General features: G+C 38.4%; 1 protein-coding gene across 1 annotated transcript in view; it reads left to right on the top strand.

Annotated features, from left to right (window-relative positions):
* LOC576813 (gamma-aminobutyric acid type B receptor subunit 2) overlaps window positions 1-14,840 on the top strand; it is a 33,176-nt gene extending 18,336 nt beyond the window's left edge. The window contains exons 7-19 of the mRNA XM_030993599.1: window positions 53-286; window positions 1,582-1,642; window positions 2,532-2,621; window positions 3,138-3,288; window positions 4,212-4,344; window positions 4,735-4,842; window positions 6,318-6,440; window positions 7,111-7,221; window positions 8,199-8,423; window positions 9,059-9,223; window positions 10,088-10,214; window positions 11,466-11,544; window positions 13,180-14,840. Of these exons, the coding sequence (XP_030849459.1) occupies window positions 53-286; window positions 1,582-1,642; window positions 2,532-2,621; window positions 3,138-3,288; window positions 4,212-4,344; window positions 4,735-4,842; window positions 6,318-6,440; window positions 7,111-7,221; window positions 8,199-8,423; window positions 9,059-9,223; window positions 10,088-10,214; window positions 11,466-11,544; window positions 13,180-13,753 (2,181 nt within the window). The 3' untranslated portion in view covers window positions 13,754-14,840. The remainder of the gene's footprint in view (window positions 1-52; window positions 287-1,581; window positions 1,643-2,531; window positions 2,622-3,137; window positions 3,289-4,211; window positions 4,345-4,734; window positions 4,843-6,317; window positions 6,441-7,110; window positions 7,222-8,198; window positions 8,424-9,058; window positions 9,224-10,087; window positions 10,215-11,465; window positions 11,545-13,179) is intronic.
* Window positions 14,841-15,571: the final 731 nt, after the last annotated feature.

Below are 15,571 nucleotides of genomic sequence, written 5' to 3'. Positions count from 1 at the left end.
TAACAGATAATTGATAGTAATATTCCTTTTCTTGGCGTTAATTTTCGTTCAGACGCCATTGGAATATAAAGCCCTCTACGACGCGACACGGAACGGTGACTACTCGGATTACCATGGTTACGCGTATGATGGTATCTGGGTGATGGCTCTAGCAATCAATCACGTGATCAAGATGTTTGAGAAGGAGAATAACCTGGATGCTTTCTTTGATTTTAAGTATGACGATCAGAAGATGTTGGATCATTTCAGTAAAGCTATGAATGAGACCAACTTCCCCGGAGTGACAGTAAGTTTCTTCTTTTATTTTCATTTCTTCTATCTTTTCTTTTCTCTTTGTTTAGTGTCTAATCCTAGATATTGAGAGGTAAAGGTACGTTTCTTCCTTTGTTTTCATTTTGTATTTCTTCTATATTTTCCTTTCTTTTTGTTTGGTATCTAATCCTAGATATTGAGAGCTTGTGTTTTAAATTTCAAGGTTCATTTATTTTTACACTAATCTGCCGAAAGATCCACCTCTCCCTTCCCACATGCGTTCTTGTTCTACTTCCTCCTCTTCTCTTGTTTTCTCTTCCTCCCCTCCTTTCTCTTCTTTCTCTTCTTCTTCTTCTTCTTCTTCTTCTTCTTCTTCTTCTTCTTCTTCTTCTTCCTCTACTACTACTTGTTCTTCATGTCCTTGTCCAAATAATGATCAGTACTATGCACAAAATACATGTTATGGTTGTTAGGGGTAATAGGAGAAACTAAAACGCATCCGTCACAATTGATATTTTACACACAAAAAAACAAACATACACTAGATTTTGAAAGAATTACTATGAAAGAAATTAAAGTATTTCGTCAATATGGCATTAAAACGCCTTTACAAATCAATCATGATATTCGTTCAATCAAGTTAGCGTATTTTGGGACTTGCATTTTACTTATGCAGACACGTTTTAACGAAATGTTTTGTGCAGTCCTGAGGGCCCTGTGCAAAGAAAAAGAAACATACATAGAGGAAAATACTTAGATAACCGTATCAATGTTCAAGCTTTCAAGTTTATTTCAAGTTTATTTATTTCACTCTATCAAAGATAACATAATTGAACATAATAAACATGGTAATTATTATGACTAAACATACAATATAGAAAACATAATGTACATGGTAATAGATATAACAGAGGATATAATCATATAAATCAATCAATAAAGTGGGGTATCTACTAAAAAGCAAAGCTTGTATCATGTAGGTCGCAGTTAATAGGTGTGTAAATAAATTAGGGTATCTGAATTAACATTTTTACAAAATGATTAAACGAGGGTTATCTTTAAGTGACACATTTTACTAAACATATCGTAAACAATTGAGAAAAAAGGGAAGAGTTATGTGCTTTCCTCAGCATAAAAAAAAAATATATTCATTAAATAAAAGGATCAGGGCTTCAAAGCACTACTTGTGTGGAGAGAAAGAATAATTGCAAGGAAAACAATTCAGAAAAGAGAACAGGTACGTAAGGAAAGATTATTAATGTGTTTTATTACCATGACGATTGATCCACATACGAACACTCAATATTCTTTTTATTCCATTACTTACAGGGTGTGGTTCAATTCAGGGAAGGCGAGCGTCTTGGATGCACAATGCATAAACAACTTCAAGGTTTGTGAACGCTCTAAGACCGAGGGACCCCCTTCCCCCCCCCCCCACCCCCCCGCCCCCACCCCATCCCACTCCCTCATGATACCAATGCCCTATTAATGCCCTGGCAAATAGACTAGATACGCGGAGCCGATGAATAATTAAAGTCGATATTCTACTCATTGTACTATAAAGGCATGATCTAGATCACTTTATGAACAGCTTTGTATATCAGAATAAACTCGAAAGAGTCTAATTCGGGGTTGAGTATCTGGGGTAGTTAACTTGACAGAGTCTAATCGGGGATGTGTATCTGGGGTAGTTAATCCTTACTTTTAAAACGTCTTCAGGTTTAATCTACCTGATGAAGCCTTTAAAAGTTTGAATAATCTACAAGATAAAGTTGAGTTCTGGTTATGCGATTGCACTGTGAAAGAAAAGGTGTGGAATGGTTCAGAAAAAAGTTAATAATGTACATGTAGCATGTAAATATTGGTGTGTACTGCAAGGTTCTGGAGTCGTCCACATCATAATAAATTTGGATCAGTCTGGGTAAAGTAACAAGCATTGTACACAGACAGAAGAATATGGGACTACACAAATGGTGTCGGGCTAGCTTACCTTGATTTCCTTATCTTTTTATGCTCATTACTCAGCCATTACACATTTTAACAAATTGTTTGGCAAATGACATTTATTTGTAATCTTGAACATTCAGTGTAAGTTTCGTTTGATTCTGTGAAAATTCATTTTCTTTTTTTACCAGAACTCAGGTTTATCTTTAAGCTATCTCTCGTTGTGTTGAAAGGTGGGGACAAGTGATGTCAAACCAAGACCCGGGACATTGACTTCTTTTATTATCGCTTATTTGTTTTATTGATCATTTCACAAATTCGTGTTTTCCTGACAGATGGAGAAATGGTTAAAGTAGCCGAATATTACGCAATCACCGACTCACTCAATCTCTCTTCCGGATCAGAAAATAAATTCAAATGGGAAGGTAACGTATATAACAATTGTTATGTCAGAAAAAAGCAAAGAAATAAGTGATTAGTTATGACTAATGAAAGTTTTAATAATAAGGATGATAGGAGTCTGCTATTAAAGCGCCACTCTATAGGTCGTCTGTGCATTCCAGTTCTATTTTTTTTAAAATTAAAGTCGTCGTTTCATAATGAGTTATATTATGTACATGTATTACGATAAAGGATAGCGCTTTGCTCTGCTTAGTTTTCATAACCAAACGAAAAGAGTGGGAGCAATTTATGGGATTAATGTGGCTCTTGAGTATCACAGAAAGGTATTTGGTTTGATCCTTGCTCGCTGGGGCAAGTATTATTGCAGAGCCCTCGAACAGAGTAGTATTAAGGTTGGGGATTTCTTGGGGTAGAGAAGACCAAACTGTGTGTTTGTTATTTTTGTTGTAAGACACCAAAATAACCGCAAAGATAGCTAGATTTTATTCTAACATTTCTACATTTTCCCTTTCCGATGTGATTATGACATATTAAAAAAGGTCATGGCCCGCCCTCTGACGTTCAAATGCTCGAGATTCTCAATCTTCGTGTTTCTAAGATAGTCTTCGCTGTGCTCACTACCATAGCAACGGCAGGGATCATCATGGCTGTCTATTTCCTTATCTTCAACATGAAAAGCAGAAATCAGAGGTAAATTTCTTGTTGTATTATGATTGTTAGAGTTGCATTGATTTTGTTTGTTTACTTGTTCCAGACATTTAAGTGTTGAAATTTTGTTTAAAGCCTGTCTTATGTCTTATTTTCATTTAAAAACGGCTGGTATAATTCAAAAATGGTTGGGAGAATTTACTGAAATTCATAGATAACCATAAATATCTTTGAGATTTGAGAATTGTTTTAGGATTGTTTGCATGTTAGAGGGCGAGTACAGTAGAAGGAGTATACTACGTAACATTTCATCAAAAAATTACTCATTTGTTTTCATCGACCTTCAACAATGTTACCGAGTCACTTTAAAGCTTATCTGCCGTAGTTTACAGGAGGGATTAGACCGCTCTGCAAGGTCACTGGACAGGCGGTTATCTCATCAACTCAGCTCTCAGTTAACATAAGAAAAAGAGGATCATGGGGGACCAATGGTCACCGATTAGGCATTGTTTGTTATATAGAGGGCGCAAGTGGCTAACAGTAGTGTAGTGTGCCTTTAAAGAGATAATAACAATAATGACCTTTATCTTCTGATAAACTTTGACCTCTGCAGATTTATCAAGATGTCTAGTCCCTTTTTGAATAATCTTATCATCGTAAATGGGACATTAACCTCCTTATTTCATTGGTGTATTGTGATATAATGTTCTATTTATGATTAAAGAGAAAATAACAATAATGACCTTCGTCTTCTGATAACCTTGACCTCTGCAGATTTAGACATCTTGATCGATCTGCAGATGTCAAAGGTTTTAAGAAGATAGAGGTCATTATTGTTATTACGTGTTAGGCAAAATAAATACATGGTCACGTGTACGGTATCAACCAATCATCTGATTAGGATCCACGTCATCATGTTATAACAATTATGAACTCTATCTGCTGATAACATTTGACCTCTGCAGATTTATCAAGATGTCCAGTCCATTCCTGAATAACCTGATCATCATGGGTGGTATACTGACCTATGGGAGTATCTTCCTCCTCGGTCTCGATCACGGGATGGTTGGAGATAACTCATTCAAAGCAGTCTGCACGGTAAAAAAAACCCTCGGCCTTTCGTCACTTAACACTGATGTTATCATTTCATGTAAAGAAACGCTTAAACACTGAAGGATATTGGAAGATAAAAAAAAAATGTGCCAATATATTTGAAAAATCCTTAGGATTAGTATATTGAAATGTTACTGGCAAAACATATTATTGTTCAGCCAGTCCTCAAAGTAAATTACCTCTGCTTTAAAACTTTCGTTTCTTATTTCATGAAATTCGATGTGTATTGAGACACAGATAGAGGACAAATAACCATTTACTTACCTACTTTAAGAGTGAAGGAATAAATCCCACTTTTTTAATAAATCTTATATAATGACCGATACCTTCTGGTATGACTGGTTTAACGAGTTGACTTTCTTTGTTTGTTTGCAGGCCCGTGGATGGTTTCTTTGTATCGGGTTCACCCTAGCGTTCGGAGCGATGTTCAGTAAGACATGGAGGGTACATCGTATCTTCACCAATATCAAGATGAAGAAAAAGGTAATAATAATGATAATAATAATGGTGGCTTCATATATAGTGCACGTGACCGTCATGTCGTGATGCTCCTGGCGCTCCACCATTATTACCCCGGTCATACAGGCAGCCAATCATGTAGCGCTCTGGCATATCAGGTATCCAATTACACCTTGGTGGAAAGTGACAAAAGTCGATTAATGTTTTGCCAAAGGACGTTAGTGCCAGGGTGGGATTCGTACCCGGACCCTTGGATTGAGAGTCAAGTGTGACCACTGCTCTGGATTATTATACTCTTAACCCTAATAAGGCCGGGCTATTTGAAGTCTTACTACGGCCGGGGGGGGGGGGGGGCCATTATGGCCCCCCCCCCCTAAGATCTCGGCCGTGAAACGGCCGATCTCCGCGAAAATTTGCACGCATGTCAAGTGAAGTGTATAGAACAATATGATAATTTCAATTTTAGAAAAAAATCCCTCATTTGCATATTTATGGTAATTTATGCAAATAACGTCATAAAATCACATTTTTACCCATAAATCCTATATTATTCATATTTAAGCATTCTTTTTCACTACATATATTCATTAGACCATTTGGAACAATAATACGACAAAAAAAATTGGAAGAGCCAGCTTATTCCTTATGTTATCTCTTGTTTTGATAATTTCTTATGTATTTCATTGTTTTTTTAACTTATTTATGTTATTGTTTTTTTTTTTTTTCATTTCTTCCTACAATTCAACTTATTTGACTCCCAAAACAACCACCTAAACTTTAAACAAGACCCAATAACCAATGTTTGATCTATTTTTAGGAAAAATGACATTTCCATATGTTTGTACACAAATCACAAAAATGAGCGATTTTCGGGCTGACATGCAAAGACAAAAGGTCACGTGACCTTGTAACTATAGGTCCGATTTTTTTTTTTTTTTTTTTTAAAGATGCGCAAGACTCTAAAGAAAAAAGTCAGCGAGCGGCGAGGCGCCATCCATATGCGTTCTCGAACAATCAGAAAAATCGTGGAGGGGGGGGGGGGGCCATAATGGCCCCCCCCGGCCTTATTAGGGTTAATCATCTTTTGATCTGTATTCAATATAATAAAGAGCAAGGAGGGCGTTGATAAAGACCATAACGAATGTAGTTATCCTATTTAAAGTGCTCTTTTTCTCACGTGTCAACCCCATTCCTGTTTTCCGACAATAATAGTTCCTTTTCCCCAATCAGCTCTATGCAATTGTAGGTGTGAAGCTCGTTTAGCTCTATGATAGGTGTGATCCTGGTTGTAGATCTCATTTTACACATCATATTCATAACTTATAAATACTTTGTTATTATGCAATGTAACTACACGATGTAATCCAAGATAACACTTTACATGTTGTAAGTCTATATATGCCTACCTACATGATGTCTACTATGCCTGTTGGCAATAATTTCTTTTGTAAAACAAAACTTTTCAACATTTCTGTTCTGTTTGATATCGCCCTCACCAGGTGATCAGAGACAACCAGCTCTATGCTATCGTGGGTGTGATGCTCGTGGTGGATCTCATCATTCTCATTACATGGCAGGTCGTTGACCCCGTAGAACCACGGGAAGTAAGACTCGATGAAAGGGTGAGTAAAGGGGTGATCACATCGTAGCTCAGACTGATTAGAAGTACGTAGCAAGAAGAAAGGTTAGGTAAAGATGTAGCCTCAACGTAGCTTAAACTACGTAGAAGTACGTCATAATACGTTAAATTACGGCCAAATCAATGTATGCATGAAAGTAACAACTATGTTTCTAAACTACTAATACGTAGGAGTACAATAAAACCTTCCACTACGCTTAACCCAAGCTAGTCTAGGCTATTTTGAAACTGCATAGCCTGGGGGGGGGGGCTTCTAAGACCATCCCCATATCATCTCGGCCGTGAAACGGCCGATCGCCTCGAAAATGTGCATGTATGTCAAGTGAAGTGTATAGATTATTATAGTAATTTAAACTGATTAAACCTAAATGAAAATTTACTCATATACATATTTATGGTAATTTATGTAAATAAGTTAATATAATTTACATTTTTACGCATAAAGCATATATTCCTCATATTTACACATTAGTCATAAAGTCATTCAACACTTAATAATATAATACAATTGCGACCAGTTTATCACTGCATTATTAGCTTGGTGTTGCCATCGAACTGCATGAATGCGATGGAATTATGTTCAATCGTCTTTATCTTAGACATACGTAAATAATATTTACACTATTTTGTTGTCTCCCATCATATCATTACAGCAAGACCCTAATGGTCGTGACGTCATCTTGATACCTGTAATGCTGAACTGTAAGAGTCAGAGGACAATGATATGGCTCTCTATTATCTACATCTACAAAGGAGTTCTCATGGTAATTATTCTTTACCAATTATTCCATATGTATCATATATTCAAAGCCCGTCTGTACAAGTTTGGCAAGGGGGATTAGACCTCCCTGCAGGGTCACTGCCAGGTGGTTATATCATCAAATAAGCTCTCAATTAACCAACAGGCACCGATTAGGCATTGTTTACTATATAGAGGGCGCAAGTAGTTATAAGTAGTCCAGTGGACTTTAAATCAAATTGGTAATGTTTGTTTAATCGCTATGAGATACGTTCAGCTAAGTAAGCTGGTTTACAAGTGCGCCTTACATTGTGCAAATGAATAAAATTGAAAGAAGTTGTAGTTCTATTGTTGTCTTGAGGGGGGGGGGGGGGGTAAGGATGATTGCATTGAGCAAATCTCGCTGTCGAGTAATCAAACCTTTCCGTCTCTGCAAATTTATTCTGCAACGTCCAACATCAATTCACGAACTCATACGCGGTCGGGTACAATACTTTACATTATGAAGAAATTCCTGGTGTACAGAAATCACGTGTAAAATGTAACTAATTCATTAAAAAAAACGCTCCGTCAAAAAAAAAATAGAAAAAAAGCTGCGATCAATCGTCCGCACATGCATCATTATTTGTATTTATCATTTTCACTAACTTCACCACTCAATTTCAAAGTACACCAGAAGCATTGGCATTGAATGCGTACAAGGAGTTGGGATGTCTTTACACCAAATAGTCTATGTAAATCTTAGTGTTTAAAATATGGCATTATTTTCATGATATATCACACAAAAATCATACACATCGCTATATCTCATTTACAGTATTTTTTTCTATAGTGGATGGAATAAGCATAAAGTAGGGCTATTATTTGTGTTCATGATAGCGACTACAAAAAACCTCATTTGTGAGAAAGACTATTGTTTAATCGCGGTTGGGGGATATTTTTTTCTCGCAAGTAGGCCTTTACTGTGCACAGTTTATTGCGTTTTCTTTCTCCCCTTCTCAGATTTTCGGCCTGTTCTTAGCATGGGAGACAAGACACGTCAGCATCCCTGCCCTCAACGACAGCAAGTATATAGGCATGAGCGTATACAACGTGGTGATCATGTGCGTACTGGGCGTATCTCTTTCATTCGTCATCACTGATAACCCCAATGCTTCGTATGGCCTCGTCTCCACCTTCATTCTCTTCTGTACAACCATCACACTCTGCCTAGTCTTCGGACCGAAGGTTAGTTACAAGGGCGACGACCCTCCGACCCCCAACCTCCCCCCCCCCGGCCCATCACACTCTGCCTGGTCTTCGGACCGAAGGTGAGTAACAAGGGCGTCCACCCTCCGACCCCCCCCCCTCCTCCGCCCATCACACTCTGCCTAGTCTTCGGACCGAAGGTGAGTTACAAGGGCGTCGACCCTCCGACCCCCCTCCTACGCCCATCACACTCTGCCTAGTCTTAGTACCGAAGGTGAGTTAAAGGGCGTCGACCCTCCGACCCCTCCCTCCCCCCACCCCGCCCCATCACACTCTGCCTAGTCTTCAGAACGAAGGACACTTACAAGGGCGTCGACCCTCCGACCCCTCTCCCCCCCCCCCCCCCCATCACACTGTCTAGTCTTCGGACCGCAGGAGAGTAATACACTCATTGCAATGTTCAGACATTTAAAAGGCGATTGGCAAAGCTATGGAAATTGCCTAATAATTTGTTTTCGAAATTCTTTTCAATCATATTTATTCAAGAGTTGAGCTGTGATTGAGGTAGGTTGACTCTCCCTTCCCTTCTAAAATTTCCTCTAACTGGTAACGAGTCAACTTGGAATAGTGATACACATTGCGTAATCTTGGGTTCTTCTGTACCATTACTTCAGGTAATCGAGCTTCGGATTAACCCGAATGCAAACGAGAGGATTCGGGTTGTCGGTACTCTGGATAAGTCCCGGACCTGCTCTACTAATGCTGGAACCATGGATTCTGAGTGCAAGCTACGAGGCCTAGCCATGGAGAAGAACGAGCTCGCAAAGAAACTATCAGATGTAAGTCAATATTGTGTTTTCTTTCATGGCCAACTTATAGTTTGTTTCTACAGGCAAGCGCCCTCAACCAGATCTTCGAAGGCCCAGCTGGATGCCTAAGCTCGCTGTAAGGATAATAAATATTAGATATTTATATAGCGCACATATCCACCTTGCAAAATGCTCAAAGCGCTCCAACATTACCCCGGCTCTAGTGCTATAGGCTACCGCTTTCGGTGCTCATAGCATTCGAGGAATTCCTTCCCACCTGTACCCGTTTAACACCTGGGTGGAGAGTGGCAAATGTAAATTAATGTCATGCCCTAGGACATTAGAACTGTCTATGAACATGGGGCACGCTGAAGGCGGATGGGACTAATATTTATAATTGTTATCAAATTCATAGAAATAGAAAGTCTTAAAAATGTGATATGACACCTGGTATTCTTAACAGAAGGTAATTTACATTGCAGTTGACTCTGTAACCATTCATGATGATATTACTTGTAAACATTCGAATAATTTTTGTTTTAAAGTAAGACCCCTCTCAATCCATATTAAATAGATATTTTTTTCTGTGGAAAGGTTTTTTGTTTAGAGTAATTTCGTCCGATGACAACAATGTTGCTGTTTTTATAAATGTAATGCTTCCTGGGAGAAATTTCAATTATTTAAACATATTTGTGGCTTACACCCAGTACATAAGATCGATTGATCGATCTGTTATTGAAAAAAAAAGTCAACAAAAATCTTGGAACCAGCGGGACTTTAACCTGCATCTACTGCTTGTTTTGTTGTTGCAAGCGATCTAGAATGTCCCCCACCCCCTTTTAAAATTAGATCAATGACATAAGCGTTCAAGTATTTACTATTTTTATTGCACAGCAAACCAAGATAGTGAAGGATCTTGAGACGGAGTACACCAAGGTCGCTCCAGAAGATGCTCCATTGCTGTTCAGTGATGAGTGGTCATCAGGCTTGGAGAACTCAACAATGTCTGCGAGATCGAGAGGTAAGAAACATCAAGAATAGGCTTTAGGATTCATCGATTGATTGAGTGGTTAGTGGTCGTCGATTAATTGATTGATTGATTGATCATTTTTTTAAAAGATGTTGATTGATTGATAGTTTGAATCGTCCATTAAAGATAAGGAGCAAGATGAATCATACGGTTGTATAATAACATAATAATAGCCTAATAGTCCACTCCAAATTTTATTAAACCGAAACGGAAATTCTTTTTGCCCAATTGATCGTGAGCCCGGCAGCCACTGAGCAGCGCCCCCGGCCCCCCCCCCCCCACTCAGTGTTATTTAGGGTACGCATATGCGTGTTCCAACCGACCCCCCCCCCCTTTTCAGCAAAAGTCCGGTGTGTAAAGTCAATACGGCTCGACCTTTTTCTTTTGTATACGAGCCTTTTTCAGCATCCCCCCCTTTTCAGCAAAAGTCCGGTGTGTAAAGTCAATACGGCTCGACCTTTTTCTTTTGTTACGAAAAGGACATTTTGGCAACACGCATGCGGTCATTTTGAAACCTGAGTGGGGGGGGGGGGGCCGGGGCAGCGCCAGATCGACGTTGCTCTATCCCTTATTGTTGAACGCCAAACAAGGTAGCAACAACTCCCATCTTTTAACGTATTTTGGTATGACGCGGCCGGGGTTCGAACCCACGACCTCCCAGTTGTGAGGCGGACGCTCTACTGACTGAGCCAAAACTCCAGTATATGCCAGGGATTGATTTAAACCACCGATGATTGATTGATTGATTGATTAAAACATATATGATTGATTGATTCATTAATTGATTGATTGATAGGTTGAATCGTCCATTAAAGGTAAGTAGCTAGAGGAATCAAGCGGTTGTACATATGACATGTGATTGGTTTAAAGCTCTGACGATCGGACAAATGGTTCTGAAGGCCAATGGGTTTACGGGCTAAAAGGTTTTATAACCAACCATTTTGAATAGTATTTGTTTGTAGGACCAGAAGGTCGCAGAGTCGGTGGCTGAAGGACAATTTGGACTTGAACAAATGATCCTTATCCGTAAATGAAAGTGATACCTATGTAGAAACGGTTTATGTTTGTATTTCCCTAAGATATCGAGGGTATGTTGTGTCTAAAATAAATGTTCAATTTCCGCACTACTGATTACAAAAAAGTGAGACATCTCTTTCCATCTATCCACTCTCTCTCTCCCTCTCTCCCTCTTTCCACCTCTCTCTCTTTCTCTCTCCCACCTCTCTCTCTCCTACCTTACAGCTGAAAGTAATAAAACAGCGACCTCTCCAGTCAGCGTGACGTTCAATGTTCACTCATCAAAGATCAACCACACTAAAGAGTAGGTCACTCTCGAGTCAAGAATCTTTTTTTTTGTTTCTCGCTTTTCTCTTTTAATTTTTTGTTCATGATAATATGATAAATCAGTGATGTGTCAGAGAGGCAAGGCCCCACACATTTGGTCCGGGTTTTATTTTTCGTTATTATTATCATTATTTTTATAATAATTATCATTTATATTATTATTTATAGTTTACTGTAGTAAAGTATTATTATTATTATTACTACTTTTTTTTTTTTTTGGAGAACCGACTGCCTTCATTGGTGCTGGTTAAGAAAATGTTTTCTGACAGTTTTTCAGGGATGATAGACTAAACATGCTAGCTTTGGTATACAATGTTTTGTTTCTGATCATTAATTTAATCTTATATTCATTTTCATAAGTGTGTTTACCGCCCAAATTTGTTTGTTTTCCTTAATTTGTGAATCTTTCCCAAAGTGTTTAGTAATACGTTCATGTTTCGTTTACTGTTGTTTCGTTCTCATGATTTGTGTATTTCATGTTCTAGTTATTTGAATTTCGTTTTGAATGTATTGGTTAAAGAGCAGTCCAACTTTTGTGTCCACGTACGTTACTGACAACATCTCAATTTCATTAAATTTGATGAGTATATAGGATTAATGACTATATTATACTAAACATTGGGACAACCCGAACACTACACTCTTAGAAAAAAGGGTGCAAAAAGAGTGCAAAATAAGAGTTTGCACCCTTTACATAAAAATAAACCCTATTGAAGAAAAAGGGGTTCAAAAAAGGGTGCAATATAAGATCTTGCACCCTTCCCACAAAAATAAACCCTATCGACCAAACAAGGGTGCAAAATAAAAGTTTGCATATTGCATGCATATTCATGATTACTTTCCACGTGTTCACATAAAAATACAATTATCATGATTTGTTAAGCAAATTATGACAATGCACATCAATTTTATGATTTGTATTTTCCTTTGGCAATCATTAACCAATAGATTATTCTGTCTGATCATGTTGCAATTACATTCACGTTTTAGCAATAGATATATTGATTATATGATTACTAACCAAGAAACATCATGCATGTTTAATATGTATTTGTGTACGAGCAAATTTTACCAGTATTTCTCGATGATGGGTGCAGAATTGCACCTTTTAAAGGGTGCAGGATTGAACCCCTAAAGGTGCTGCTATTGCATCGGTTTGCACCCCTAATGGAGTAGGATTGAACCATTAAGGGTACTAACATGTCTCCTAAAAGGTGCAATCTGGCACCCTCTTAAAGGGTGCAGGATTGCACCTTTCAAAAGGGTGCAGGATTTAACCCTTAAAGGTGCTGCTATTGTTGCATTGGTTTGCACCCCTAAAGGTGCATACTTGCACTATTTTTTTCTTAGTGTGTATAGTAACAGTTAACATGATTAAATGGATGTCTATTTCTGTTCATAAAATGCCTGTATGGCACACCAAACGACCAGATATTTGGGATTTACCTGTATATTTTGTACAAGGTGTGTCATAAAAAAACGTGAATCTGTCAACACCCTCTATAGCTTGATTGTAAACATGTTGATGTTGTGTTTCACGTGTGAGTCGATAGTAACGTCTGTCTGTATGTTAAAACCCATGTCTTCCCTTAATCACTAAACCTCCTTGCAGAGCAGTGGTGACCCCGCAAGTGACGTCATCGCTGAGTACCGCTCAACCTCTGATCCCTCGCTGGTCTGAGGAGGTCCCGGATGATGACGACGATGACGAACACGATCCCGATGGCATGGATCTTTACGCTAACTTCGGCGGCGTCTACATCGGCCCACCGGATAAAAACGAAGACCCTTTGACCGATCCGCTGACCTCTGACATCACTTCCGCCGGTAATACGAATTCATTGGATACCATGTGCACGGATGGCATCGCGGAGTTTCATCGTCCATTCGATGACGTCATGGGATATAACGATTCGATGGATATCGGTTTGATTGATACTCATGTCCCGATACATCCAGGCGGTGTTATCGATAAACTATCGCCTGTTCAGAGTGTGAACGAAAAACTCTCATCTTCTGGCAGTGTGAACGACACGTTTGGTATGAATGATATCCTGTCCTCGAATAGTAGCATGAATGATACTTTTAGTGGTTTGAATAATAAGACATCGTCGAATTGCAGTGTTTCGAATGGCGGGAATACACCGACAGTTCCGATATACAAATATTCAAGTTTACTAGATTAAAAATGTGTGGTGTGGTTCTCTTTTTTACATTATGTTTCGTTTCATGCATTTATGCCATGTATATCTATGTGTTATACATCGGGCCTATATGGGTGCATATCGCTTTTGCTTTACTCGAATTCTTAATGACATGCGTCATTTCGTGTAAATATTGAATATTACAACTTTCGCATTGTTTTATAGTGGTTTGTTTAGGCTAGTCTTTTTATCTCCGAAGGATGAATCAATCTTTTTTTCACAGCGGATTTCTAGACATAGCAATGTTTGTGATAGGTGTGTGGTACTACACGTGAGCTTACTTTTGGTATACCTTAACTGAAATACAGATCAAGTTAATCTAATTTTCGCGTTTTTTAAGGCACTTGTTATTTGAGAATTGACCATCGTATTGAATATCATTATGTTTACCAATATAATAATTGACAATAATGATGACAATAATACCTGTTTCTTATAAAAATGCTTTATCAGTGACAAACAACCCCGGTCAGTGGACCCATTTACCATTCCGCACTATACCATGAACATTCTCCACTCCCTGGGTAGCATTCCAGCTAGTCGCCCTTTTTGTTTATGGGCCAAACATTCGAATGCGATCCCTTTAACCATGGTATAACAGGTACCCCTCGTAAGCTACCCGCCATAAAGCCGTATGGTACATCTCTTGTCATTTGTATTTATGGCCTTAGTGTGGGCAGCTGACGTCATCCATCACCTGTGTGGAGAGGAGCTATATAGATATCTCCCTTACTCAATCACATTGTACCGTACCTGGGCTCCACCCCGCGACCTTTTCGCTCTCAGTGTTTCAAGTATCCAAAGTTGTTTATATTCCATTTTTTTCTTGAAGTTTAACCCGAAAAGGGATCAAGTACGGACATGATGAAATATTTTGTTATTTTAATCGTTATGCTACTACACATCGTTCTACTTTAAGAGGGGGAGGACCCCCCCCCCCCCCCCCCTCCTTACTTCCGGGCTGTGCCTTGGACTCGCCGATCGGGTTACATATATAAAATATTTCCATTTCTTACTTTTGCCCATCTTTGTTATCATAATATGAATGTCTAGTGTTTTACTGTATCCCTCATTCAAATTATCTCCCGAAAGACCCCTCCCCCTCCCTCCCAAAGTTTTATCTTCTTTCTCTTTTTCTTTACTTCGTCCTCTCCTTCCTTTTCTTCTTATTCTTCTTCCCCTTTATATTCTTCTTCGTTTTCTTTTTCATTCTTGTTTCTTTCCTTTTCCTTCTTCTTCTTTTCTTTTCTCTTGTTCTCCCTTTTTTCCCCCTTTCCTACTTCTTCTTCTTCCCCTTTCCTATCTCCCCTCTTGTTCCCCTTCTTATCCTCCTCCTTTCCCTTTCCCTTCTCCTTCTCCTTCTTGTTCTTGTTCTTTTTCTTCTTCTTCTTGATCATGTTAGTAGTGTAAATAAACTGCAACAGAAAAATGCTTTCCAATTGTCGGTATTATTTAAAAGATAATTTTGAATAAACAAGTAATTTATTCTGTTTAATTGGGTTTCTATTAAGGTAACCCTGTTTCATTCAGAGTGAAGATAACCACGAGTGGAGTACCATTAATACCATTTACAAGTAAAACGGAAATCGCTGTAGTCATTTCAATTCTTTCTAGTAAACTGGATATCGCTCTTCAAAAGAATATAAAACCTGTCAGTTTGTAATTTTGTATACGAATGTTGATCATTATTGTTATACCCTTGAAGAGTAAGCAGAATATATTATGTGTGCTGAAATAAATATATTATACAGAGAACGTTTTAAGATGATATATAATGACTATGTGATGTATATACTAAGT

This window comes from Strongylocentrotus purpuratus, unplaced genomic scaffold, assembly GCF_000002235.5.
Source record: "Strongylocentrotus purpuratus isolate Spur 01 unplaced genomic scaffold, Spur_5.0 spur5_scaffold_20, whole genome shotgun sequence".
In the NCBI taxonomy this organism is placed as follows: Eukaryota; Metazoa; Echinodermata; class Echinoidea; order Camarodonta; family Strongylocentrotidae; genus Strongylocentrotus; species Strongylocentrotus purpuratus.
The sequence above is the reverse complement of the archived record's forward strand: the minus strand, read 5'-3'. Positions and strand labels throughout refer to the sequence as shown.